This window comes from Protopterus annectens, chromosome 10.part0, assembly GCF_019279795.1.
Source record: "Protopterus annectens isolate FY-2018-M chromosome 10.part0, PAN1.0, whole genome shotgun sequence".
Lineage (NCBI taxonomy): Eukaryota > Metazoa > Chordata > Ceratodontiformes > Protopteridae > Protopterus > Protopterus annectens.
The window spans coordinates 794,412,141-794,440,015 of record NC_056744.1 but is presented as its reverse complement, the minus strand read 5'-3'; the positions used below and the strand labels follow the sequence as shown (position 1 = coordinate 794,440,015).

The 27,875-nt window shown below is 42.1% G+C and overlaps 1 protein-coding gene across 4 annotated transcripts in view; it reads right to left on the bottom strand.

The window, feature by feature from the left end:
* Nucleotides 1-27,875, bottom strand: part of AGL (amylo-alpha-1, 6-glucosidase, 4-alpha-glucanotransferase) — a 1,248,201-nt gene that overhangs the window by 20,360 nt on the left and 1,199,966 nt on the right. For all 4 annotated transcript variants that reach the window (XM_044085615.1, XM_044085617.1, XM_044085614.1 and 1 more), the window contains 2 exons: nucleotides 6,300-6,387; nucleotides 6,074-6,207 (listed from right to left, as the gene is read on the bottom strand). In XM_044085615.1, coding sequence (XP_043941550.1) covers nucleotides 6,074-6,207; nucleotides 6,300-6,387 — 222 coding nt within the window. The remainder of the gene's footprint in view (nucleotides 1-6,073; nucleotides 6,208-6,299; nucleotides 6,388-27,875) is intronic.

Here is a 27,875-nt window from a genome sequence, read left to right as displayed (position 1 = left end):
TACGGTTGCAAAGAAATCACTACCCAAGCCTCCTAGACACTAAGTGGACAAACCTCAGCCACACAGAACAACACCCACAAGTACATGCTCATCTGCACCTTCACCCACTCCTCAGTGGCATCATTCTGACTCAAAGCCCACACCTACATAGTCTACAGAGGATATGGTCACACAGACTTGAGCAGTATCTTACTATTTCCAAGAATTATGTCACAATTCCAAAACAATGTAATGGACTTTAACAATTGTCTAACTATCTGGTGTCATTCCAGTGGGACTACAGGCCTGAGTGTTCTATTCAATCCAACAATAGCCACAATGTACAGACAGTAAAAAATGCAGCACTGCTGAATCCCTCCCAGTCTTTTTCAGCCTTAGTCTCTCCACGGGGTATGCCCCTGATCTGTGGAGAATGGCCATCGTGTTGTCATTCCACAAGAGTGGATATGTCATAGACCCACTAGCATTATCCATAAAATCTTAGAACACATATTCGTCAATCTCATGAAAAATGAAATTGGTGACCTACAAACCTTTAACCCTAATCCAAATGGCTTTATAAAAGGAAGATCTGGTCTTCTTAATCTGGTTTATTTCTTTGAGAATGCAATAGACCATCAACACAAACCATTAATGTAATACTGCCTCTCTGTATGTTGACAAAGCTTACGACAGAATTAATTATACTGGCATTACTGGCAAACTTACTACTTTACTCACCCCCCTACATCACGTCTTGGGTTGTAAAGTAACCTTCTGGTTGTATGCATACAGTAAGCATTGTTGGCATCTTCTCATCTAAAAGTTACAGCTCCAATATCCTTCAGGGGTCTTACCTGGAACACTTCCTGTTTAGTATTTAGTATTCTAATGTGAAAGCAGATGTCAAAAGTCTTTGACTAACCAAGTTTGTAGATGACTGTAAATTGGACACTATTACTGATTGTCATATGGATACTCATCTTCCAAAAAAGGTCTTGCCAAAAAGATGTGATATAGCAACCATGGCCTTAAGCTTAATTAAAAATATATAGTGTAGTTGCTTTTGGACTCTACTGACAAGTGAGGCTCCATTTATGTGCTAAAGACTCATGCAATCATTATGGTCCTATGTACCTCTGCCAAAAACAACCTATGCATCAGTCATTATTAATTACAGTTAGAAAATCTTTGCATCTTGCCCAGTTAATCATCAAAGGTAAACTCTCTTTGTCCAGTAATGTCATTATCCCCTGTAATCTCTCCTCATCAGGCCAATCATAGAATACAATGCACTATTTGGAATGTTTTTTCTAAAATTCTTGTCCAACTAGAAAAACTACAATACTTTCTACCTAAAATTAAACCAAATAACTAAATTCTCTCAGCTATCTGTACAGATTACAATAAGATAATTCGTCTCACATCAGTTCCTTTGTGGTGATCTTTGTATCACCTTCTGGGTTATAAAAGATCCTATTTTACAAATAAAAAATGAAGGTGATAAAGATCTCCTTCACCTCAGAAATGCTGGCAATGCTAAATCACTTGTTCCAAAGATCTCAACTTTCTTCATTACAAACAGGATCTCTTGAAGAAGTAGGTTCCTCAATCATCCAATCCTTCACCTATGGAACAGATTCCCCTTCAATGTCAAACAGTGTAACTTACTAGCCTCTAAGATCTACCTTGATGACTGGATGGATGCCCACAAATGCACTGCTAGGGTAAGCAGTACAGCTTTTACTGAACAGGGTGACAAGGCCACCCACTAAACTCCATGAGAGTATGGCAAGACTCTATATAAGAAGTCTCAAACTACAGGCCTATGGGTCAAAGATGGCCTGGAAAACAACATAAAACCAGCCCTCTAATAGTTTTGTACTTAAAACTGTGAGCTGGTCCTAAGAGGTAGCATTGTCCTGTCAATGTAAAAGTGATTTCAGGACTTCCAAAAAGAGTCGTAAAAAAGTGTAGGTGAGCATTGTGTGTTAAGATCATTAAAAAGAAGGCATGCAGTACAGTACAGAAGCACTATTACTGGTACTGGCATTCTTGTTTCTGTTGGCCATTTGGTATCTGGAATTGCTTCTTGTGGAGCCCTTTTCACATTTAGTTTTTTTTTTTTTTTTTTGTGGAACACAGCCTTTACTGTAAGTATCTGTAGGTGAGTGCGTGGCGGTTTAATATCCCATGCTTGAAGTTCAGAAGGTCGAGATTAGCAGTGCGAACCCCACATACTGAGTGCCAGAATGTTGAACACTGACATTACTGACTGTCCAAACTTTATCCTCCCCCTCTGGACCCATGTTAAACCTTGATCCTGGGTCAGGAGAGGTGGGGAGTTTCTTTGTTCAGTATTTTTGCTGATTTTTTATAATCTTCCAAGCATCAAGTATGCAATGGTAAACCATATGTGTGGCGGCTTAAGTTTTTAATCTGTTATTTGTGGTTGTCTCATAAGTCACAGAGTACTGTAGTCACTAGTAATGACAGGTATAGCAGTTCTGCTTTGTTCCTCAAAATATTTGGTATTACTGTGGGTAGTGCCTCTGGATAAACAGTTTTGGGATGCACTGGCTAACAAGCATTTGAGTTTTTTTTTTCTTTTTGCAGCGTTCTGAGTGCAAAGCATACATGTGTTTCATTGCTTTCAACTATCCATGAGGATTGTCAGCAATTTTGCCTCATATGTTTTGTCTGCTGTACTCTGGTAAAATGCTGAGGATTGCAGTCCTAGTTAATAACATATTTGAGTTTTGCTTTTTTCCTCATAAAATATTTTGTTTTCCTTCTGTGGATTATGCCTTGCTCTTTACTACACACTGATTTGTGGATGATTCCTGTCACTCATGTTGTACATCTGGATACTATACATTTACATCTTATCAATGTCTTGTATTTCTGATTATGAAATTATTTTTATTATCAGAATTGTTGGGCTAGCATGATGAGTATTAATCAAACAACTGTGGTATACATTTGAATTCCAAACTTCAGATCCTTCAGAAAGTACACGCTAATATAAAACCTGTTTGTAATTTAAGTTTGTGTGTGCATGTATGTGTGTGTGTGTGTGTGCGTGTGTGCGTGTGTGTGTGCATGTCTGTGTGCGTGTGTGTGAGTAAACCTGCTTGAAATATGAGTGTATAATTGTGTGTGAGTAAACCTGTTTCTGACACGTTTACAATTTTGTGTGTATGCGCACAAGTGTCAGTACTTGAATTGAGCTTGATAAGTACAAGCCTGATATATGAGGGGGATGAAGATGTGCTTGTGTGTGTGTGTGTGTTTGAATTAATGAGCTTAAGCAACCTGTTTACTGGAGGGGGGGTCAAGATGTACTTTATAGATTTTCTGTGCATTTGTCTGCCTTTGTATGTGTGTCTATGTTGGTAACCGAATTAATAAGTCATGGATGTGGTAGGTGTTTTTTTTTTTTTTTGCTGCCCGTCACTTGTCTGGCCCCTTGTTTGCTGGACTCTTCCTGAATGGCCCTCGAGCCATCTTGCCTTGAGAAAACTGCTCTGTATTTTTACCCAGACAACCTGCTTAACAATAATTTATGACCTATGATCTGAGCATACATTGAACAGTAGCTATAAATCCTGTTCTGCTTCTGGATAAAAAAATCTAACTTTGGAAAAGTAGAGAGACAGTTGTCAGCTCCTATTCACAAATGCTCTGTGCAAAGATTTCTAAAACAGAATAGAAAGCCTAGTTAAATGAGCTCTTACTTGCCATTTTATGTAGTATCATAAGGACCATCGTAAGAGGCAACATAGTTAGAATGCCATTTGCAGTGTGATTATATTCTGAGCTACCCACCTTTCATTGCTTACAAGAAATAAAAAGCTAACCTGATATTTTCAATTCTTTGGTTCTTGCCAAGTAATATCTTAACTGTCTGTGCACATCCTGCCAATTTAAGAGCCTCATCCCTCTGTTCTGGGGCTTAGGAAAAAACTGAATGCTGAAAAGTCTGCTTTGGTACTAACTCGGAGATCACTTTGAACATGAAAGATGCATTAAGACCACTATGTACTGTAATTTAAGAGGTCATATGGGCATGCAGTTCATTTACCCTTCAAAGAGAAGTAACAGCCACCAAGAACATTGCCTTCACTCTAAAAACTTAAAGGGACTATTATCAGGTGCCTCAAAAGTGGGGAAAATGTTACATTTTTTTGAGGAAGCCACTGTTTTACAAGTGGTCTAAAGTACAGTACCTCTTCATGAAAAAGCTTAGCTGTTGTCAAGTAGGACAGCAGGGTGAGGGGTACATAGGTAGGAAAGCTGAGATAGCACAGAGATGATAAAACAGATTTTTCTACTTGCCCATATAAGACTTAATATTGGCCTTGGGCCTCTCAGAATGGAATGTTACTCTTGGGCAAATGTCTCCCACTTTGGCAAAATAAGCCCTATCCTCCAAGATGTCAGACTGAAGCTGGTGAGACTGGATGTCAAAGTTGTGTCTGGAGGCCGCAGTGTACTGAAAGTATCATCAGCTTGTCTCTCTTCAGTTAAAGCAGCAAGGAAAACCAAAACTGTCCCGAGATGAAGGAAGTTACTATAATCAGACCTGCCCAATGCTCTGGTTTTCATAAGGACTTTTGTGATTGGGTTATGGGTGAGTAAACCTTGAGGAAGCCCTTTCTTTAAGCTGACTGAAAAGGTACTGAGTTACGTAAGCATGTTTACAAGAGTATGCAGAGCTGGATCCCCTAATCCAACAATTTTAGGAAGTGGCCAACATGTCTTAGTCCCTGCCCCCAATATCATGTGACAAATATGAAGGTCTCCGAGACTAATGTACACTAGTGGGAACTGGCTATTGACCTGGTCAGCTGTGGCACTGTCTTCTTGGCAGGGTGTGCAGATCACCCAAAGAAGGTTGTACTGTACAGCTGTTTTCCATGCTAGCACAGCTAGTCTGCATGACTGACAAGAGTGGGTTACTCTCATTTAAAGTACCACACCACTGTGATGCTGTCAGCCACAAACAACTGCAAGGGTGTCTGGTTTCCACTCTTTGGAGAACTGTAGGGCATATATTCAGTGATGATGTCTTTTTGACAGAGATTTGCTGATTCTGGTTATTGTGGTCCCAAAACCCATGAAGTATCAACTGCCCTGTGTTGGCACCAGACAAGATATGAAGAATCTGTGATCAGTTTGGTTGCTCTGGGGATGTCTTCCCAGGCTGTCAAATGACATCTCACTGCAAAGTCTAGGAAAACAAAACATAAAGGCAAGACCTTGTCCAGAGAAAGGAACACTTTGCTTTTTATGAGATATCCAAAAGTGCTCCAAGAGTCTGGGCTTGATTTTTAAATGAAACATAATTAATTCTTCATGTTTATAGAGACACCAGACTGATCGGGCAGGAGGCTGTCAAATGTAAGCATTCTTTATACTTGCCATAGTAAACTATTTTCCTGGCAAAAAAGTCACTAGAGGTAGTTGCACTTTGACAAGATCAGTCTGCCACAAACTTATGTGTAGATAACTCTTTCCAGGGAAGTCATGAGCCTTTGAATATAGGTAGAATAATAACTCTAAAACACCAACAATTTATCAAAAAAGGAAATAAAACAAGCCAGGCAAGAACTAATAAGAAAAGAATATCCCAAAAGGGAGCTTTTTGCTCTAGAAGATTTACTTGGGCTGCCTGCATATGGCCAACTGAACTTCAAAGCCCTTGAAGTCCGTCAGTTGGCATGTGCTGCCTGCAGCAAATTGATTTTTATGACGAATTACAAATACTATCAAGGAGAAAAATGAGCTGCAGCCTTCAGCTAGCAATTTAGGTACAACAGTAATAACCACAAAGTTCCTGATCGGTCTGCTTAAAGCTAGGTTGGGAAACTTGTTTACATCTTATTGGCTTTTGTTTTAATACACTATACTCCATTTCCATACAACAAAGTACTTTTCTTTGTAGAAAGTTGCAGAATTTGATAGCTATATGAGCTGTGTGTGCTAAATGACTGCATAAAACTATGCTCTTATGACACATTTTACCACATGGCAAGGCTATACTGCTGATGACAAAATCTTTACCACGTGCTCAACAAAGGCATATACAAACCTTTCCAAATGAAGATAATGACGAGACAGGACATTCTTGACTAAGAAAACTGTTTTGTCATAAGTCTCCTGACCAATTATTTTTGAGAAATGTAACTTTGCACGCAGGAAGTATCCAATTGGCCACAACCATTCCTAGAACAATTAAAAAAAAAAAATCAACTTGCTTATAAACAAGAAAGCTAATAAGTGTCAATGCAAAATATAAAATAAAGAAATTTACGTACAGGTCCTTGGTGATAGTTAAAGCCTTTAGCAACGTTATAATTGTCATTGTCCAATGAGTTATCATACACACCGCAGTAAACCATATCACTGAAAGAAAAAAAAAGCTTTTATAAAACTAACTTAAATGTTTCTACAACAAATGGCATAATATACATTCATACTTTATCACAATGGACTAATTTCTGAACCAGAGACTCAGAATTTATAAGATTCTATATGCAATAACTAGACAGAAATCAACCTAAAATTAGTATCCCTGGAAATCCAAGGAAAGATGACTTGCTGTAACGACTAAATACTGGGCATTTATTCATTAACTTTCATACTGATTCTGGCTTGCAGCACTCTGTTTCATCATAAAATGTGTCAAATTCATTAAAAATTTTAAAATATTTGCAAATTGTTATAGTGTTACTTATTACTGTGATAAATATTTACAACTATTGAATTAGATTTAAAAATGATAATACAAACAAACCTTAATGGTGGTTTATTGCTACAATACAGGCATACCTCTAAACTGTGCAGATTTTCACATAATGTCCAGATTTTCCCTCATATTTTTGGTCTGTTTCTCATAAAATTGTGGTTTTCTGGCAAATCCTTGAAGGTTGACATCATAAAATAATGACAGACAATTGAGTTTCAGACTTCATATAATTCAGAAAATACATACTAATGCAAAACCTGTTATTTTATCAGCTTTCTAAGTTCGTAAGAGCAGAATTTAAACTGTCTATATTTTTGAGCTTTTGTCCCCCCATTATTTATGGCTTTGTCCAGATTTCTTGCTGTAAGAGGTTGAGAGGTATGAATACAGGAAAAAATGCATCTTGCTGTTAACAGTAGCAATGGTCACAAAAGATATTAAAACAAAGACCAAGTACTCAAGAAGGTTATTGCCATGAATAATCAGTAAAAGCAGCAAAACAAAAATATACCAACCATAATTAAGCAGTTGAGAAAATATAACTATCAGATCACCATCTAAATGTTTCTCTCCAGCTTTCACAGTTACTTCTCCTTTCTGATACAGTAATTAAGATTGTTACAAAAGCAGTTTAAATAAGCTTTGTTAACTTATAAAACAGGTACGTAAACAAAAAAAGAAGCCGGAGATGGCAGTCAGCAGAAAACCTTACAAAGGTCTGTGAAAAAACACTAGAGATTACCCAAAACTCAAAGCTGGTTGTAGGCATTTTGTCAGTACAGCAATATGCAGTTAAAATGATCCAATTTCTGCACAACCACTGACAGATTATACACAGAAGACTTGCAGACCGTAGTGGTTAATTTGAGAGAAGGCCTTCTGCACAAATTTAATTTACTTGATAATCCTAACACAGTTCTAAGTATTTTCTAATACTGCTGCCCTTGCCACAGCATCAGTGCATTTAAAATGTATTTATTTATTTATACACAGATTGGTACTAGGCTATCAGCCCTAGTGCCTATACAAGCCTAGCCATAACAATTCCCTGGCTATTTCTTCCTACAATATTTACTTCCTTGGACTCCTGTCTAGCAAGGCGACTGGTGTGATCACTGGGGTGAATTTCCTATCTCCCATCCAATGATCAAGGTTTCTTTTGAAGAGGGCCAAAGAGGCGCTCTGCTTGACATGTATGGGCAGTCTACTCCAGAGTCCGGGGAGTCTCTGGGTCAGGAAAGTACAGCTGTGTACACTTACCATAAATGTAGATGTTCGAGTGTATTCACTGTTGCAGTCATCAGATTTGGGTTATCTGCATGCAGTAGCCTTCAGTCAGCCTGATTATCAAAGTCTTGGGTCCTGCATTGGTTGCTGTCTCATCTTCCATGACGTCAGGTAGTCAGGGGTATAAAGCATGCAGCCGATGCCATTACATCAGTTTTTCTTGCCCCAGATGTCAGGTGCCCCCCTAAAGGGAAGCAATTAAAAAAAAATTATATATATATATATATATATATATATATATATATATATATATATATATATATCTAAAGGTTACACCTCCAACAAAAAAGCAAATACACCAAAAAGGTATAGCCAAAAGAAGTCAGGGGACTGGAGGGAGGGTAACCAGGACTGCAACAGTGAATACACTTGAACATCTATCCTTCTCTGATACCATAAACAAAAATCAAAACAATACTTTTTCCTCTGCATTATTTATTGACCTCTCAAAAGCCTTTGATATGGTAAACCATCACATACTTATTGACATCCTAAAAGCTCAATCACTTCATCCTCAAGCTTTACAATGTTTTAAATCCTACTTAGAAAACAGACAGCAAGCAGTACTTTGGGATAATAATCTTTCTTCATCCCTCCCTGTGAACACTGGAGTACCACAAGGCTCTATTTTAGGACCCCTTCTATTCTCTCTGTTTATTAATGATCTACATATCAACATACCCCAAGCCACCTGCATACAATATGGTGATGACTCCACCTTAATTTGTTCAGCCAAGTCCATAACCTCTCTCCAGTCCCTAACCCAAACAGCATTTAACAGTGTTGAAAACTGGTTCTTGAAACACTGCCTTCTTCTCAACCCCAAGAAAACAAAACTATTGCTCTTTGCTCCTACTCATAAGTCACCTCAACTGCACTTCACAGTAACTTCTAACAATGGAACTAACATATCCCCTGATACTACTACCCGTCTACTGGGAGTAACAATTGACAACTACCTTAGCTATGATGACCATATTAATTCCACTATTAAGTCTGTCAACAAAAAACTAAGCACCCTTTACAGAATTAAATCCTTCCTTGCCCCTGTAGCTAGAATCACTATTGCCCAGACCCACCTGATCTCCACCTTATTCTATGATTCAGCTATTTACACTAATTTATCTAAAACCAACCTCTCCAAACTTTCCACCAGTTATAATAACATAGCCAGATCTGCTACTGGCTCCCCATTTAGAACTCATCACGGTCATAACCTCAGACAACTGGGATGGTTAGAACTGGAGAACCAACTTCTTTTTCAACAATTTGTTATCACCCAAAAGATCCTTTACTACCCTAACACCACCCCAATCCTCACCAACCTTATTAACCCCTACAAAAATCTTGCTACACTACGCTCAGCAAATAAACTCCTAGTCTCATCCATTAAATCCAACAACAAAGCTGGGGACTCACTTTTCACCAACGCCATAGGGAAAAGTTGGAACCATCTCCCTAGTGAACTTTCCAACCTTGCTTCCACTCTTCTTTATAAGAAGCATCTTAAAGAATATCTAAAAAGTCACTGACTCAACTCAAAGGACTTCTATTATTGAACCCAAAAAAAAAAAAAAAAAGTGGAACTGACCCTTAAGAAAAAAAATGTACCATAATGTTACTTTAATATTTCTCTATACTGTATTTCTTTTGTCATTACTGTTGCTTGGAGCTTTTCTCCCTGGGCCTCTACTGAAAATGGACATGTATCCAGTTAGACTAGCCGGGTCAACAAATGTAAAATAAAATAAATAAATAAATCTACATTTATGGTAAGTGTACACAACTGTACTATGTTCTTCATGTCTCACTGTTGCAGTCATCACATTTGAGTAGATTCACAAAGCTAAGGATGGGAGGAGGCATTTAGATAGCATTAGGACCAGCTATAAGGCCCTGCAAGACTGCAGTGGCAAAGCCAGCTCTGGATTTAGAGAAAATTGGTAAATGGTAATGTTTGGTGAAAGCATGTACAGAACTCCAGGTAGCAGCTTCTAGGATGTCCCTGGTAGGTACGCCTCTGAGAAAGGCTGTAGAGGTAGATGCAGCCCTGGTTGAATGGGGTCTAATCCCCTGTGTGATAGGTTTCCCATGGTGCTTATAGCAGAAATGAATGCAATGGCCTATCCATTTAGAAATGGTTTGCTTTGAAATAGCCTTCCCCTCTGCCCCTGCAGCAAATGCCACCAGCAGTTGTTTAGATTTCCTTTGAGGTTTAGTCCTGTTCAAGTAAAATCTAAGTTGTCTGTGCACATCTAAGGAGTGCAGGATCCTTTCCCCTTTGTTCTGTGGATTAGAAAAGAAGGTTGGCAAATGAATGGACTGGTTTAGAGCCACACTGGATACCACCTTGGGCATGAAGGAGGGATTGGTCCTGAGGGACACCCTATCCGCATGAAAGAAGATGAAAGGCTCCACTGCCATGAGGGCCTGTAGTTCAGATATCCTTCTTGCTGAAGTAATTGCTAAAAGGAAGACTGTTTTCCAAGAAAGAAATTTTAACTCTGCACTTGCAGCTGGCTCAAAAGGAGGAAGAGTGAGTTTTTCCAATACAAAGTTAAGGTCCCAGGCTGGAGTTGGAGCTCTCCTGGATGGTCTCAAGTTTTTGGCCCCTCTGAGGAACTGCTTGAGCAGTGGATGAGAGAAGACGAGTGGTTCTGTGTTGTAATGAGCTGAAATGGCTAAGGTGTGAATTTTGATGGAGGAAAAATAAAGGCCCTTGTGAAGCACCTCAGTTACATATTGAAGACTCTGAGGTAAATTGGGCACTGCTGTGCCCATCCCTTGAGTTTGGTTCCAGGCACAGAATATTTTCCATTTTTCAGCATACGATTTTCTAATACTAGGCCTCCTTGCCTCCAAAATGACATCCAACACTTGTTTACTGAGGAAAGATAATGGAGAGATTAGGAAATTAGCCAGGCTGCCAGGGTCAGGGTTAGAAGCTGAAGGTGCAGAATCTGGCTCTCCTGCTGTGACAGCAGGGTAGGGGGTCTAAGGCAGGTGCCATGGAGCCAGCAGTGACAAACTGCTCAAGAGAGGGTACCAGTGTTGGCGTGGCCAGTCTGGTGCAATCAGTATCGTCCCTGGTTTGTCCTGTTTGATCTTTAGTAGTACTTTGGAGAGGAGAGGCAGAGGAGGAAAGGCATAACTTGATAGATTTTTTTCCAGCTGAAGGACAGAGCATCCACTTTCCAAGCTTGTTTGTGGGGAGTCCTTGTGCAGAATTTGTCCAATTGGTAGTTCTGGGGGGAAGCAAATAGGTCTATATCTGGGCTCCCCCATTTGTTTATCAACACGTTGAAAATCTTTGGTTCCAGTTTCCACTCGTGTGGGTCCATGTGATTTCTGCTGAGTTCGTCTGCCAGTGTATTTAGTTTTCCTGGCAGGAATTGAGCCTGTAGATGCATTTGGTAGCTCAAGGCTGTGTTCCACAGAGGCATGGCTAGTCTGCAGAGGGGGTAAGAATAGGTACCCCCCTGTTTGTTTATGTACCACATGACAGTGGTGTTGACAGTCCTTACCATTAATTGTCCTGGAAGAATGTGGTCCTTGAAGGATGTCAGAGCATTCTGTACAGCTAACATTTCTTTTTGATTGATATGCAGGTGCATTTGACTTGGGTTCTATTTGCCCTGAATGCACTTCCTGCCAGGTGAGCTCCCCATGCATAGTCTGATGAGTCTGTTAGGGTTTCGGTGGCAGGGGGTAGAGTGAATGGTAGTCCCTTGTTTAGGTGGCAGGCCTCTGCCCACCAAAGGAACTCTAACTGTAGGCAAGGTATGATAGGGATCATTGCTTCTAGATCCTGAGAATGTTGACACCATAGGCTTTTTAGATACCATTGCAGTTTCCTCATATGCAGTCTTGCATATGGAATTAGTAGAATGCAAGAAGCCATGAACCCCAAGGCTTGCCGTATTTGCCTTGCAGATATCAGGGTTTTTGTGGCCATTAGTTTGAAGTAAGTTGTCAAATGAATTTGTTTCTCTGGCGTGAGGAAAGCTATCTGGGAAGTTGTGTTCAAGCTTGCTCCCAGGAATATAATTTGTTGATAGGGTACCAGATGTGATTTCTTTTTGTTTATGGTGTACCCCAGACCAGTTAGCACCTTTTCTACAAATGCCAGATGTTTCCAAAGTATGTCCTAGCTTTCTGCCTGAATTAGACAATCATCCAGTTATGGGTATATCTGAATATTTCTTTGCCTGTAAAATGCAATGACTGGAGCTAGGCACTTTGTGAATACCCTGGGCGCAGTAGATAAGCTAAAGGGCAGTGCAGAGAACTGACAGTGCATGTAGCCTGCTTAGAAGCGTAGGTATCTTCTGCAAGATTCCCTGATTGGGATGTGCAGGTAGGCTTCTTTTAAATCCAGAGTTGCCAACCAGACATCTTTGCCTAGCATAGGAAGTAACTGGTGAAGAGTTAGCATCTTGAATGCTGGGATCACCAAAAAGGTGTTTAATATGGAAAGGTCCAGGATAGGATGCCAAGAGTTGTCTTTTCTGGGTACCAGGAAAAGTCTTTAGTAGAAACCTTGTCCCTTTTCCTCTTCTGGTACAGTTTGAATAGCCTTTATGCTTAAGAGAGAGAGTACTTGCTTTTGAGCCTTAGATCTGGCCTACCGTGTGGGGTTGGTAACGTGTGAAAGTGAAATCTGTATCCTTGGGGAAATTATATTTAACACTCATTTGTCTTGGGTAATGAGTTTCCAGTTTTTTGCCTGCAAAGCAATCTTTCCCCCTAAAGGAGCAGTCAGTTGAGAAGTGCTTGGAAATTATAAAGTTAAGTCATTGAGACAGTTTATCATAGGGGGAGTCTTACTACTCCCTGATTTGGAAGTGGGAGCCCCCCACTGTTTAGTCCTGTGTGTACCGTGGGGCTGAAGCCTGGGTGTTCTGCTGGTTCTGGGTTTGGACTGAGAAGGCCTGGAAGAGGCAGGAAAAGACCAATTCTTAGAGGGCCAATGCCTACTAAATCTTGGAGGTTGCACTTGTAGGAAATCTTTAACAGTTTGCATATATTTAGCTTTTTCCTCCATCTTTTTAAGAATTTCTTCTGCTTTGTTGCCAAACAGGCGGTTCTGATTTAAGGGAGCATCCAGCAATTTAGCTTTAAATGATCTGGCAAATACTGCTCCTTAAGCCAAGAATGCCTTCTAACTACAGACCCAGTGACAGCAGCCCTGCAAGATGCCTCTAGTGAATCAAAACCACATTGCAAAGTATGCTTTCCAACCTGTTCAGCAGAATGCATTAAATCCTGTAAATCCTTATTTTCAGCACAGTCAGGAATCAACATAATTTTCTGTTTAAACAATCCAATGATATGCTGCTGATACTTTAACATATGAAACTGGCAGTTTAAGGCCCTAATGGCCAAAGTTGCAGTAGTGTATACTTTCTTACCCCATCTATCCAGCGCCCTGGAGTCTCTATCAGAGGGAGTAGGATTTTTGGCAGTAGTAGCCTTGATGCCCTTGGATCCCTGTGAAATGGTATCAGGATTCGCAGTAGGATTTTTAAAAAGGAACTTGTGAGAGTCAGGAACCCTGTAATATCTATCGGGTTTTCTGGGAGCAGGAGGTAAAGAGTCCGGGGCCAAGCTAGACTCAGAAAAGGCATCATCAACAATGTCTAGTACAGGAGGGATAGCTAAAGGCCTGTGCTGGGGCAGGAGTAAGAAATCCCTAAGCCTCTTTTAGAATCACAGTAATCCTGACTTTCCCTGCAAAAGTGCTCCCTAAGAGTATGCAGGGTTTCAGCCAAAGAGAAATCCTCTGGGTGGGGGCAGAGGGAATAGAGTCCTCTGCATCAGAATCCTCATAGGTAGATAAGGGTAAATCCTGGTCATCAGAGGAAACAGAAATTTCAGAATCCTGGTCAGAAGTATCATAAGCAAATTCAGTCCTAGGTCTCAGAGGGGGGAGGCTGGCTTCCCTGATTACAGTAATAAGGTCTTCAGCCATTCTTATCTGTTTTTCAGGCATAGATGCCTGACCATGCCGTTTGGGCATCGGTTTTCTAGGCATAGTTTGAGTTTTAGGCCTTGAAGAAGAAGATAGCGTCGGTTTAATATGCAAGTCAGTAGGCCGGAATACACCCTCAGAAGCCGGTGCCTGCACAGCGGCTCCAGACCCATCCAAGGTAGAGACATCCGCAGGTTCCACAGCTGAAGCATCTCACGGCATACCGGACTCCGAATGGGTCTCAGTAGAGGCCTGCAAATCTGAAGTAGCGGGTATCGGGCTGCGAAAGTGCCTCACTGAGTACTGGTGACTGGCTTAGGAAAAGCGTCGTCGGCAGCTTTGGACCTAGGCGGCCTGTCTCTGTCTTTATCTTTGCGTTTTTTCGGAATGTCAGTAGTCGGATGGCTTACCGAAGACATATCTGGATAACTGAACAGAGTACCAAAATATTTAGAAGCGTAAACATACCGACGACGAATAGTTCGTTACTTAAATAAGGCACAAAACCAACAGCGAGGTATGTCGTGGTCAGGGCCTAGGCAAGGAATACAGTACAAATGAAAATCTTTGTGAGGTACTTGCTTTCCACAAGAAATACAATTATTGACTTTTACTGACATCGGTTTAGAGCAAGAAAAAGTTTCCCCAACGAGATACTTAGCTTTAGTTGAAGACTTCGGTTCTGAAACTCGAAAACGAAAATTTCAGGAGTTGGCCGACCGGCACTTGCGAACTGCTTCTGCTTTGGGCACCGCACAGCAAGAAAGACTAATGTAATGACGTTGGCTGCATGCTTTATATCCCTGACTACCTGATGTCATGGAAGACAGCAACCGAAGCAGGACCCAAGACTTTGATAATCAGCCCGAATGAGAGCTACTGCAAGCAGATAACCCAAATGTGATGACTGCAACAGTGAAACACGAAAAAATCCTATCCCTCCAGCATGTTTTGTTCATTGTGATGACAAGGTTTAGATCCCTGGAGCGTGTGGCTCTGAGGGATTGGGATTTCTTTAAGTGTAGCATGTCCAACAGCTCTGGGTTTGACATGGCCTTGCATGTTAAGCAGAGATCGCCTCTGAGTAGACGATATGCGACAGAGTATAGCTGGAGTTTTTTTTTTAGAGGGTCAGTATATGGCATCTGCTTTAGGCATGTGATTCTTTTAGTGAGGTATTTCTGCAGCCTTTCCAGTTGTTGCAGATGCCTTGAGAGGTACATACCAAACGGGGTGTTGTATTCTATGATGGGTCTAACGAGGGATGAGTACAGTTGGACAATGACCTCCTTTTTTCTGGATGAAAAGCCCTTTATGATGAGGTGTGCCACATAGAAGGATTTCTTGAATGTTGTGGCGATGTGGTTATCGAAGGTGAGACCACTGTCCACCTGTGTCCCTAAGTCTCTTATCACACTTTTGGTGTTTAGTGTACTGCCACCTATGTGGTAATTCACGGGTACATGTTTTTCCCCAAAGGAGATAAAGTACAGTTGTGTACACTTACCATAAATGTAGATGTTCGAGTGTATTTACTGTTGCAGTCATTACAATTGGGTAATCTGCTGGCAGGTTGCCCTCAGTTGGCCTGAATTCCATAGTCTTGGGTCCTGCGTAGGTTGCTGTCTCCTCTTCCATGACGTCAGGGGAAAAAAACTAGCAGCAGACGCCATTTTCTAGCAAAAATATATATATAAAAACTGTATATGCATGCATCAGTACAAACTTAACCTTCATCTACAAGCAAATACACCACATAGGTTGTAGAAGATAGAGAAGGAAAGCTAAACTCCAGAATGAAAGGGGGATGGCGGGCAGGTAACCTGGACAGCAACAGTGAATAAACTCTAACATCTACAGTTATGGTAAGTGTACACAACTGTACTATGTTCTTCGTGTTTCACTGTTGCAGTCATTACATTTGGTTAGAATCCCAAAGCTATGGATGGGAGGCTGGAGCTAAACAGCATTAGGTGCGGCTATAAGGCCCTGCAGAACTGCAGTGGCAAAGCCTGCCCTGGACTTAGAGAGGCAAATGATAATGCTTTGTAAAGGTGTGAACAGAACTCCAAGTAGCAGTCTCCAGAATGTCTTTTGTTGGTACTCCTCTGAGAAAGGCTGCTGAAGTAGCTGCAGCTCTGGTGGAATGAGACCTAATGCCCTTGGGCACAGGTTTACCATGGTATAAGTAGCAGAAACAAATGCAGTGGCTTATCCACTTTGAAATAGTCTGCTTTGAAATAGTCTTTCCTTCTGATCCTGCAGCATATGACACTAGTAATTGCTCAGTTTTTCTTAGAGCTTTAGTCCTGCTCAAGTAGAAGTTTAGTTGTCTGTGTATGTTCAAGGAATGCAGAATGCTCTCCCCCTTTTTCTGCGGATTTGGATAAAAAGTTGGCAGATGAATAGTTTAGTTAAGAGCCACACTGGAAACCACCTTAGGCATAAATGAAGGATTTATCCTCAGAGACACCCTATCTGGGTAAAATATGGTAAAAGGTTCCATAGCCATGAGTGCCTGCAGCTCTGAAACTCTTCTTGCTGAAGTAATGCTAGTAGCAGAGCTGTTTTCCATGATAAGAACTTTATATCAGCAGTAGCAGCTGGTTCAAATGGAGGCAGGGTGAGCTTTTCCAACACATAATTGAGGTCCCATGCGGGTACTGGTGATCTTCTAGGAGGCCTTCAATTTTTGGCCCCTCTAGGATACTGCTTTAGTAAAGGATGAGAAAAGATTGGTGGCTCTGTACTGTAATCAGCCGAAATGGCAGAGGAATGGATTTTAATTGAGAAAGATAGGCCTTTGTCAAGCATCTCAGTCAAGTATTGTAATATCTGAGGAATATTTGGTTCTGCTGTATCAGTTCCTTGTGCTTGATTCCAAGCACAGAATCTCTTCCATTTATCAGTGTAAGATTTTCTAGCACTAGGCCTTCTGGCTTCCAAAATGACATCCACACCACAGCTTTACTGAGAGGTGTTGTTTATATGCCTACATGATCAGCCATGCTGCCAGATTCCGTGTCTGGAGTTAATTATGCAGGATCTGATTGCTTTGCTGGGACAGTAGTTGAGGTCTTTGAGGTAAGGTCCATGCTGGGTATTGAGACAAGTTCCTTAGGATTGGGTACCAGTATTGGCAGGGCCAGTCCGGGGCAATTAGTATCATCTTTGGTTTCCCCTTGTCTGACTTTTAGTAGGACCTTGGGAAGAAGAGGCAGAGGAGGAAAGGCATAAACTGATAGGTTTTTCCAACTGAAGGACAGGGCGTCCACTTTCCATGCTTGTCTGTGATAAGTCCTTGTGCAGAATCTTTTCAATTGATAATTTTGAGGAGAGGCAAACAGATCTATGTCCGGGCTCCCTCATTTCTTTGTTGAGGCAAATAGATCTATGTCCGGGCTCCCCCATTTCTTTGTTATCATGCTGAAGACTTGTGGATCTAGTTTCCACTCGTGAGGGTCCATAAGGTTTCTGCTTAAATCGTCTGCCAGAGTATTTTGTTTTCCTGGCAGGAATCGAGCTTGAAGATGTATTTGGTAAGTCAAAGCTGTGTCCCACAGTGTCATGGCTAATCTGCAAAGGGGGTATGAGTATGGGCCCCCCTGCTTGTTTATATACCACATAATCGTGGTGCTGTCCGTCTATTAGTAGTTGTCCTGGATGAAGTAAGTCCTTGAAGGCTGTCAGGGCATTTTGAACAGCTAGCATCTTTTTGGTTGATATGTAGATGCATATGTTTTGGGGTCCATATGACCTGAATGCATCTTTCCGCCACGTGGGCCACCCAGGCATAATCTGATGCGTCTGTTGTTAAGGTTTGGCTGGCAGGGGGTAGAGTGAAGCCCCGTCCCATATTTTGGTGACATGCCTTTACCCACCATAGAAACTCCTGTTGTAGGCAGGGAATGAGTGGAATCATTGTTTCCAAACTGTGACAATGTTGTCTCTAAACTTTTTAGGTACCATTGAAGTTTCCTCATATGCAGTCTTGCATATGGAATCAGTAGGATGCAAGATGCCATGAAGCCCAAAGCCTGCAGAGTGTCTTGCAGATAACTGGGTTTTTGTTGCCATCAGTTTGAAGTAAGTAGTCAGTTGCCTTTGTTTGTCTGGCATGAGGTAAGCCATCTGGGTAGTTGCATTCAAGCTTGCACCCAGGAATGTTATATTTTGAGAGGGTACAAGTTGTGATTTATTTTCATTTATTGTGTACCCTAGGCATGTTAGAAGCTTTTTCACAAATGCCAGGTGTTGAAGAAGAATGTCCTTGTTCTCTGCTTGAATGAAACAGTCGTCCAAGTAAGGATATATTTGTATATTTCTTTGTCTGCAAAAAGCAATTACTGGTGCCAGGCACTTTGTAAAGACCCTGGGCGCAGTAGATAAGCCAAAGGGCAGTGCAGGGAATTGGTAATGCATTAAGCCAGCCTTGAATCTGAGGTATCTTCTGCATGATAGCCTTATTGGGACATGCAGGTATGCCTCTTTTAGGTCTAATGTCACCAGCCAAGCATTCTTGCCCAGCATGGGCAGAAGCTGCTGTAAAGTCAGCATTTTGAATTTTGGAATGTCCAGGTATGTGTTCAAAATCGATAAATCCAGTATTGGCTGCCAGGCCTTGTCCTTTCTGGGTACCAAGAACAGTCTTGAGTAAAAACCTTGTCCTTTTTCCTGTTCTGGTACTGGCTGAATGGCCCCCATATCCATGAGGGAATTAACCTGTTTCTGTGCCTCTGCCCATTGATTTTTTTGGCAGATCTGGCCAACCGTTTGCCATTGGCAGAGTATAGAAGTGAAACTGTAACCCTGTGATACTATGTTTAGCACCCACTTGTCCTGGGTTATTAACTGCCAATTTTGAGCAAAAAGTGCTAATTTTCCCCCTAAGGGTGCTGCCAAAGGTAAGTGCTTGGTGAAGGCAGAGGGAAGTCATTGGGACTGTTTTCTGTAGGTTTGCGCTTTATCTCCTCCAGATTTGGAGGTAGAAGTGCCCCATTGCTTTGACCTGTAAGAATCTTGTGCCTGGTATCTGGAACCCTTAGGGCGTCTGGATTTGCCCCTTTGAGCTCTGTCTGACACAAGAAAGGACCAATTTTTTGTAGGCCAGTGCCTACTGAATCTTGGTGGCTGCACTTGTAAGAAGTTTTACAGTTTGCATAGACTTAGCTTTGTCTTCCATTTTCTTTAAAACCTCTTCTGCCTTAATACCAGAGTATCATGCTGTAAAGGTGCATACAGTAATTTAGCTTTAACATGATCAGGCAAATTTTGCTCTTTTAGCCATGCATGCCTCCTAATCACAGATCCAGTAACTGTGGCTCTGTAGGAGGCTTCTAAGAAATCAAAACCACATTGCAAAGTATGCTTTCCAACTTGTTCAGCTGCATGCAATAATTCCTGCGATTCTTTATTTTCTGCACATTCAGAACTCAACATAATTTTCTGTTTCAGCAATCCCATAACATGTTGATACTTGAACATATGAAACTGTCAGTTTAAAGGCCCTAATTGCCAAGGTTGCAGATTTATAAACCTTTTTTCCCCATCTATCCAGTGCCCTTGAATCTCTGTCAGAGGGGGTAGGATTTTTGGCTGTTGAGGCCTTGACTCCCTTTGGACCCTGTGAAATAGTTTCAGGATCAGCAGCAGGGTTTCTAAATAAAAATTTGTGTCAGTCAGGGACCCTGTAATATCTGTCAGGCTTGCTGCGAGCCGGAGGTAAGGAGTCAGGGGTCAAGCTTGACTCCGAAAACACATCATCCACAATGTCTAAAACAGAGGTATGGCTAAAGGCCTGTACTGAGGGAGAAGGAGGAAATCCCTAAGCCTCTTTTTTGATTCTGAGAAATCTTGACTCTCCCAGTGAAAATGCTCCCTCAAAGAATGCAAGGTTTCTCCAAATGAATAATCCTCAGGAGGTGATGCAAATGGTATAGACTTCCTCTGCATCAGAATCCTCATAGGGAGGTATAGATAATTCCTGATCAGAAGAGGAATCAGAAGAAATAGAAACCTGATCAGAAGATTCATAATCAGTGTCTTGCCTAGGCCTCTTGTATCAGGAGGGGGGTGGGAACCCCTGATCAAGGTAATAAAGTCTTCAGCCATTTTGATAATCTGTTTTTTGGGCATAGAGGCCTGTGCACATGGCTCATGCGTCGTTTTTTTAGTTTTAGAAGTTGTTTTTGTCTTTGGTTTTGCAGCTGTTGTTGGTTTGATATAAAAATGTTGAGGCCTGATTACACCCTCAGAAGCCGGTGCCTGCTCAGCAGCTCCGGACCCATCCAAGGGAGATACATCCGGGAGTCCAATACTTGAGTATCACACGACGTGCCGGACTCCACATGGGTCTCAGTAGGGGCCTGCGACTCTAACGTAGTGGGCATCAGGGGCTGTAAAAGCACCTCACTGAGTACTGGCGAACCGGCGAGTGGCTTAGGAGAAGCTTCGTCGTCGGTTTTGGATCTCGACTGTCTGTCTGTCCTTTTCTTTGCGCTTTTTATGTACTCCGGTAGTTGGATTGCTATCCAACGACATTTCTGGGTAGTTAAATCTGTTTCCAAAATACTTTGAGGCAAAAATATACCGACGCTTAATAGTGCGTTGGTTAAATCTAGCACAAAACCCACAGCCAGGCACGTTGTGATCAGGGCCTAGGCAAGGAATACAGTATAAATGGAAATCCTTATGAGGTATTTGCTTCCCACAAGTAAAACAATTATTAACTTTTTCTGAGATCGGAATGAAGCAAGAAAAAGTTTCCCCAACGGGGTACTTGGCTTTAGTGAAGACTTCGGTTCTGAAACTCAAACTCGAATATTTCAGAAGTAGGCCGACCTGCACTTGCGAAATGCTTCTGCTTCGGGCACCGCACGGTAAGAAAGACTAAAGAAAATGGCATCGGCTGCTTGTTTTATACCCCTGACGACCTGACGTCATGGAAGAGGAGACTGCAACCAACGCAGGACCCAAGACTTTGGAATTCAGGTCGACTGAGGGCAACCTGCCAGCAGATTACCCAAATGTAATGACTGCAACAGTGAAACATGAACAGCATCTATACATTTCTTAAATGTTTACCTTACAGACATAAGGCGTAGGGTTTTATTCTCACATGGGGTATTTGGCTAGGCTTAAAATCGCCCATAAGGGCATTTAGCCTAGTGCTTATCTATCAACCTATCTATCTTGGCATTGAGCTTGAGCCCATGGTTCTGGCACCAAGCATCTGTTTCTGTAAGGCCTTTTTGTAGAATATCCACATCATTTGGGGATTCAATAATGGCTCCCAGTTTGCAGTCATCTGCGAACTTTGTTAGCCAGAGTTCCTTAGTGTTGGCCTGTACTTCAGAGAAGTAGATGCCAAACAAGAGTGGTCCCAGGACTGAACCCTGCGGTACTCCACTTATCTGGAGCTGGATTTGCAGTCGGCTACTTTTACAGTGTGGGTTCGGTCAGTAAGCCAGTTGGCAGCCCATCGAGTGACATAGAGATTAATGCCCAGCTTAGTAAGTTTATCTATGATTCCAGAGTGGGGGATGGTGTCGAAGGCCTTGGCGAGGTCCAGATATGCTGTGTGGACCGCCTTACCCTTGTCCACAGCTCTGGAGACTGATTCAAAGAAGTCAATCAGGTTCAGGAGACAAGATCAGCCCTTCATGAACCCAAACTGGGTGGGGTCCAGTGTTTGAAGGTTGACAATGTCTTTGTTTATAAGTTCCATGATAATACGTTCCATGGCCTTGCAGATTAGGTTCGTCAGACTGAAGGGACGGCAGTTCCCAGAATCCAAGGTGGATCCCCCTTTGTGGAGTGGGCAAACTGTAGCTGTGCACCACTCAGTGGGCACAAAGCCTGATATTTATTGTTATTTGTTGAGCAGGTTAGAGCAAAGATCCATCTGGATCATTTTTAAGCTCAGCCCAAGGCTTAGAAACAAAACCTATAAAAAAAAAAAAATAACAGTAAACAGAAAACATTGCGGCAATCCAAAAACAAAAGCAGTAAAAATAAATGCAATAAAATAAAATAAGCTGTTGTAAAGTATGTCAAGTAACCTGCAGCATGATAAAGAACCAAAAAGCTGTTTTAATGGATTTTTTGTTTACTTTTTTTACTGTATGCAGAAATTATGGACGGAGCACGTTTCTTTTCATTGAAAGGCTGGTAGGGTATAGGGTAAAACTACATTTTCAGCTTTCTTGCTGCCTTGCTGCTGTTTAGGGGAAGCAGTAAAGTACAGTTGTGTAAACTCTTAACCGTAACAGTAGCTGTCCTTCTCTTCACTGTTGCAGTATTCCTAACGTAAGGGGATCTCCTGCCAAGGATAGCCCAATGTCTGTCCAGTATACCAGAGCCTTTAGTATTTACAGGTACAGTATATCACACATATGCTCTCCACACAAGGCTTAGGGCATAAATGTGAAGTACGGACTCACTTCAGAATTGAAAAGCCCCAGGAAGAAGAGAATGTCCCGAGGGACCATGAGCAACGTGTGTATCCAGAAGGAAAAAAAAAGATAAAGAACTCATAGGCCAGGAGGACAAGGAGAACAGGCTAGACAAGAGGGGGGGCAGGAGGGAAGAAGTCAATACTGCAATGGTGAAGAGAAGGACATCTACTGTTATGTTACGGGTTTACACAACTGTACTATGTCCTGCAATATCATAGTTGCAGTACTCAATGTAAGGGAGAGTACAGAAGCTCAAGAGGAAACCTGGATGAGGGAAAAGCTTGTCCTGAAAAGGATGTTTTTGAGAAACAAGTACCCGTGTAGATTTAACAGGAGGTACATGTCTAGAACCCTTTTTAACCTTGGGCAGAGGGAAAGACAGTCTGCAAACAAAAGCAGATTTTGGAAGGGCAGTTCCTCTGAAACTTTGGAATAGGAGAAAAATATATATATGTTTCAACTCCTGCAAGGCTTTGCTCTTACTCTGGAGTGATTTAAAAAGTTCAGCAGCATCAGTGCCGAAAAGTATTATTATCCAAAGGAGCATCCAATAATTTGGCCTTAATGTCATCAGGTAAAAACCTAAAGAAAAAGCAAAGAGTAATGTCTCATAACAGAACCAAATGCAGGCACCCTGGAAAAGGGATCATGACTATACTTAGAGTGACGGGCAACTTGAGAGGTAGAATCCAACAAGGAAATGGCTGAAAACAGTACAGTTGTGTACACTTACCATAAATGTAGATGCTCGAGTGTCTTCACTGTTGCAGTCATGACTGTAGGGTTCTCCCCTGCCGGCAGGCAGTCCTCGTTCGGCCAGAATCCCAAAGTCTGGGTCCGGCGTCGGCTGTTCAGCCACGCTCCCTGACGTCAGAGCGCCAGGAGTATAAAGTTGACAGCCGACGCCATGTTCTCCAGTTTTTCTTGCCCCAGATGTCAGAAGTTCCAAAATGAGTAAGGTCCCATACCCTTTGCAAATACACCTCAGAAGAAGGGTGAAAAAAGGAACCACACAAAAGAAAAAATAAGAGGGGACAGGAGGGAGGGAAACCCAGACTGCAACAGTGAAGACATTCGAACATCTACATTTATGGTAAGTGTACACAACTGTACTATGTTCATCGTGTTTCACTGTTGCAGTCATGACTGTAGGGTAGAATCCCAAAGCAGAAAGAAAGGGAGGTGGTCATAAAGTAGAGGAGGTGGCTATAAGGCCCTGCAAGACTGCAGAAGCAAAGCCTGCCCTAGACTTAGAGTAGAGAGGTAGATTGTAGTGCTTGGAAAAAGTATGCACTGAACTCCAAGTTGCAGCTTCCAAAATGTCTTTGGAAGGAACTCCCCTGAGGAAGGCAGCTGAAGGGGCAGCAGCTCTGGTAGAGCGAGTCCTTATACTCCCTGGGATTAGCTTTCCATGGTGTGAATAGCAAAATTTGATTCCATGAGCAATCCATTTAGAAATGGTCTGTTTTGAAATGGCTTTACCTTGGGAACTTGAAGCATAAGAAACAAACAATTGCTCTGATTTCCTGATGTCCTTGGTTCTGTCCAGGTAAAAACGTAGTTGTCTGTGTACATCCAAGGAATGTAAGATCCTTTCCCCTTTATTTTGAGGAGTAGGGAAAAAAGTTGGTAAGTGAATAGTTTGATTTAAAGCCACTTTGGAAACCATCTTAGGCATGAAAGTAGGATTAGTCCTTAAAGACACCCTGTCTTGATGAAAAATAATGTAAGGTTCCACAGCCATAAGAGCTTGTAACTCTGAAACTCTCCTGGCATAGGTCAGAGCTAACAGGATGGCTATCTTCCAAGATAAAAACTTGATGTCAGATGAGGCAGCAGGCTCAAAAGGAGGTAAGGTGAGCTTTTCCAAAACATAGTTGAGATCCCAAGCAGGAATGGGAGGAGATCTAGGGGGCTTAAGTTCTTAGCTCCTCTGAGAAATTGTCTCATGAGCTGGTGGGAAAAAATAGGAGGGTCTGTATTATAATGAGCAGAAATAGCAGAGGAGTGTATCTTTATGGAAGAGAAAGAGAGACCCTTATGTAAGAGGTCTGACAGGTAAAGTAAAATCGGAGGAATGTTAGGAATAAGAGGATCAGAATCCTGAGCCTGCATCCAGGAACAAAATCTTTTACATTTTCCTGCATAAGATTTTCTAGTGCTAGGACGTCTGGCTTCTAAAATGACATCCATAACTTGCTTGGGTAGGAGAGAATGAATCAGAGATCCTGGATTAACCAGGCCGCCAGGCTGAGAGTTTTGACATGGGAGTGTAGAATCTGACCCTGGTGTTGGGACAGAAGTTTCAGAATCTGTGGTAAAACCCAGGGTGGCTCTAGACAAAGGTTTCTCAGTGTTGGGTAACAAAACTGTCGAGGCCAAATTGGGGCCAGCAAGATTATCATCTTGGGCTTGTCCTGCTTGATCTTTAGTAATACCCGTGGAAGAAGAGGAACAGGCGGAAAGGCATATCCCGAGAGGTTTCTCCAACTGAATGATAGAGCATCCACTTTCCAAGCTTGATCATGGAAAGTCCTGGTGCAAAAAATGTGTGGTTGATGACTTGAGGTGGGATGCAAAGAGGTCTATGTGAGGACATCCCCAGACTGCTGTAATAATCTTGAATATTTCAGAGTCCAACATCCATTCGTGTGGATCTGAAAGGTTTCTGCTCAGACTGTCTGCCAGGAAGTTTTGCTTCCCTGGTAGAAACTGTGCTTGAAGGTCCAGATTGCAAGCCAGAGCTGTGTTCCAAAGATCCATGGCTAGTCTGCAAAGGGGGTAGGAATGAGATCCCCCTTGCTTGTTTATCTACCACATAACTGTGGTGTTGTCTGTCCGTATCAGTAGTTGTCCTGGTTGTAGAAGATTCCTGAAGGCCAATAGAGCTTTCTGAACGGCTAACATTTCCTTTAAACTGATATGCAGGTGCTTCTGATCCTTTGTCCAAAGGCCCTGCAGACAGTTGCCCCGAAAATGGGCTCCCCATGCATAATCTGATCCGTGGTTAGAATCTGAGTGGCAGGAGGCAGACAGAAGGGTTTTCCCTTGTTTAGAGTACATGCCTTGGACCACCAAAGGAATTCTTTTTGAAGACAAGGCAGGACGGAGATCAGTATGTCTAGACTGTGACAATGCTGAGACCATACACTTTTTAGGTACCACTGTATTTTCCTCATATGTAGTCTTGCATATGGTACGAGAAGGATGCAGGAGGCCATGTAACCCAGAGCCTGCAGGAATCTCCTTGCAGATAGCGGAGTTGTACTTGCCAAGGTTTTGAAAGTTGAAGCCAGCTGTAACTGTTTTTCGTATGTCAGAAATGCCTTCTGGGTTGTTGTGTTTAGAGAAGCGCCCAGAAAAATTACCTGTTGTGAGGGTGTCAAATTTGACTTTTTTATGTTTACAGTGAATCCCAGGAACATGAGAAGATTCTGAACAAACTATAGATGCTGGAGTAAGACATCCTTGCTGTCTGCCTGAATAAGACAGTCGTCCAGATAAGGGTAAATTTGAATTCCCTTGAGTCTGCAATAAGCTACTACTGGAGCCAGGCACTTGGTAAAGACCCTGGGCGCAGTAGACAATCCAAAGGGCAGCGCAGAGAATTGATAGTGCCTCAATCCTGCCTTGAACCTGAGGTATTTTCTGCGTTCCTGTCTCATGGGAATGTGTAAATATGCTTCTTTTAAATCCAAAGTTACCATCCATGCATTTTTGGTCAGCATTGGGAGCAGCTGCTGTAGAGTAAGCATCTTGAATTTTGATATCTCTAGGAAAGTGTTCAAGACTGACAGATCCAGAATGGGTCTCCATGAATTTTGCTTCCTGGGGACTAGAAAGAGCCTTGAGTAAAAACCTTGTGTCATCTCTGAAAGTGGAACTAGTTCTATGGCTTTCATAGCCAAGAGAGCTTCCACCTGGTTTAATGCCTCTGACCATTGATGTTTTGGAAGATCTGGCCATCCGCTTGGCCTTGGTGGGGTATGAAAATGGAATTTGTAACCTCTTGAAACCACATCCAGAACCCACTTGTCTTGGGTTATACGAGTCCAATTTGGATGAAAAAGAGAAAGTTTTCCTCCGAGAGGGGCTTCCAGGCAAGAAGTTCCTGCAGCCCAACAGAGGGAGTCATTGAGTTTGTTTTCTATGAGCTTGTGACCTGTCTTCTCCTCCCCTAGGGGTGGAAGCAATCCACCGTCTTGGTCTATAAGAGGCTTGGGTTTGAGGCCTACCTCGGGGGCGTCTATATCTACCCCTTCTGAGGCCTGTCTGAATTGGGAAAGGACCAATTTTTTGTAGGCCAATTCCTGCTAAATCTGGGTGGCTGTACTTGTAAGAAATCTTTAACTGTTTGCATGGACTTTGACTTGTCCTCCATCTTTTTAATCACGTCTTCAGCTTTAGATCCAAATAAAACATTATGCTGAACAGGAGCATCCAATAATTTAGCCTTTACCTGATCTGGCAAATTTTGTTCCTTTAACCATGCATGCCTTCTAATTACTGTGCCAGAGGCAGCAGCCCTACAAGAAGCCTCCAAGGCATCAAATCCACAGTGTAAACCATGCTTCCCAACTTGTTCAGTGGCATGCAATAAATCATGTAGCTCCTTATCTGCACAGGCGGAAATGGAAGTTAGCTTTTGCTTTAAAACAGACAGGAGAAATTGCTGGTATTTCAGCATATGAAACTGACAGTTTAAAGCCCTAATAGATAAAGTAGCAGAAGTGTACACTTTTTTGCCCCATCTTTCTAAAGATCTGGAATCCTTCTCAGTGGGAATGGGGTTTTTAGCAGAAGCGGCCTTAACGCCTTTAGGACCCTGAGAAATGGTTTCAGGGTCAGCAGTAGGGTTCTTGAATAAAAACTGGTGGGAATCAGGAACCCTATAGTATCTGTCTGGCTTAACAGGAGCTGGAGGAAAAGAGTCAGGAGTTAAGTTAGCCTCTGAAAAAGCATCATCCACAATATCCAAAATAGGAGGAATAGCCAGGGGCCTATGTTGGGGAAGAAGAAGAAAATCCCTTAGCCTTTTCTTAGATTCCGAGTACTCCTGTCCTTCCCAGTGGAAATGTTCCCTCATTTCATGCAAAGTTTCCCCAAAAGGGAAATCCTCAGGGGGAGAAGCTGAAGGAATGGATTCCTCAGCATCAGAATCCTCATAAGGAGGGAAAGAATATTCCTTGTCAGAAGAAGAAACAGAAGAAACAGAAGCCTGATCAGGAGTCATAATAAACTTCCTGCCTTGGCCTTTTATCTGGAGGGGGATGTGAACCCCTAATCATAGTAAGCAAGTCCTCCGCCATTTTAAGTAACTGTTTCTGAGACTTGGGAGCCATATCAGAAGAGGCCTGGGTTGCAGTCTTTGATTTGGAAGGAGTCTTTGTCTTTGCCTTTATAAGAAGCTGAGTAGGCCTGAAAACCCCTT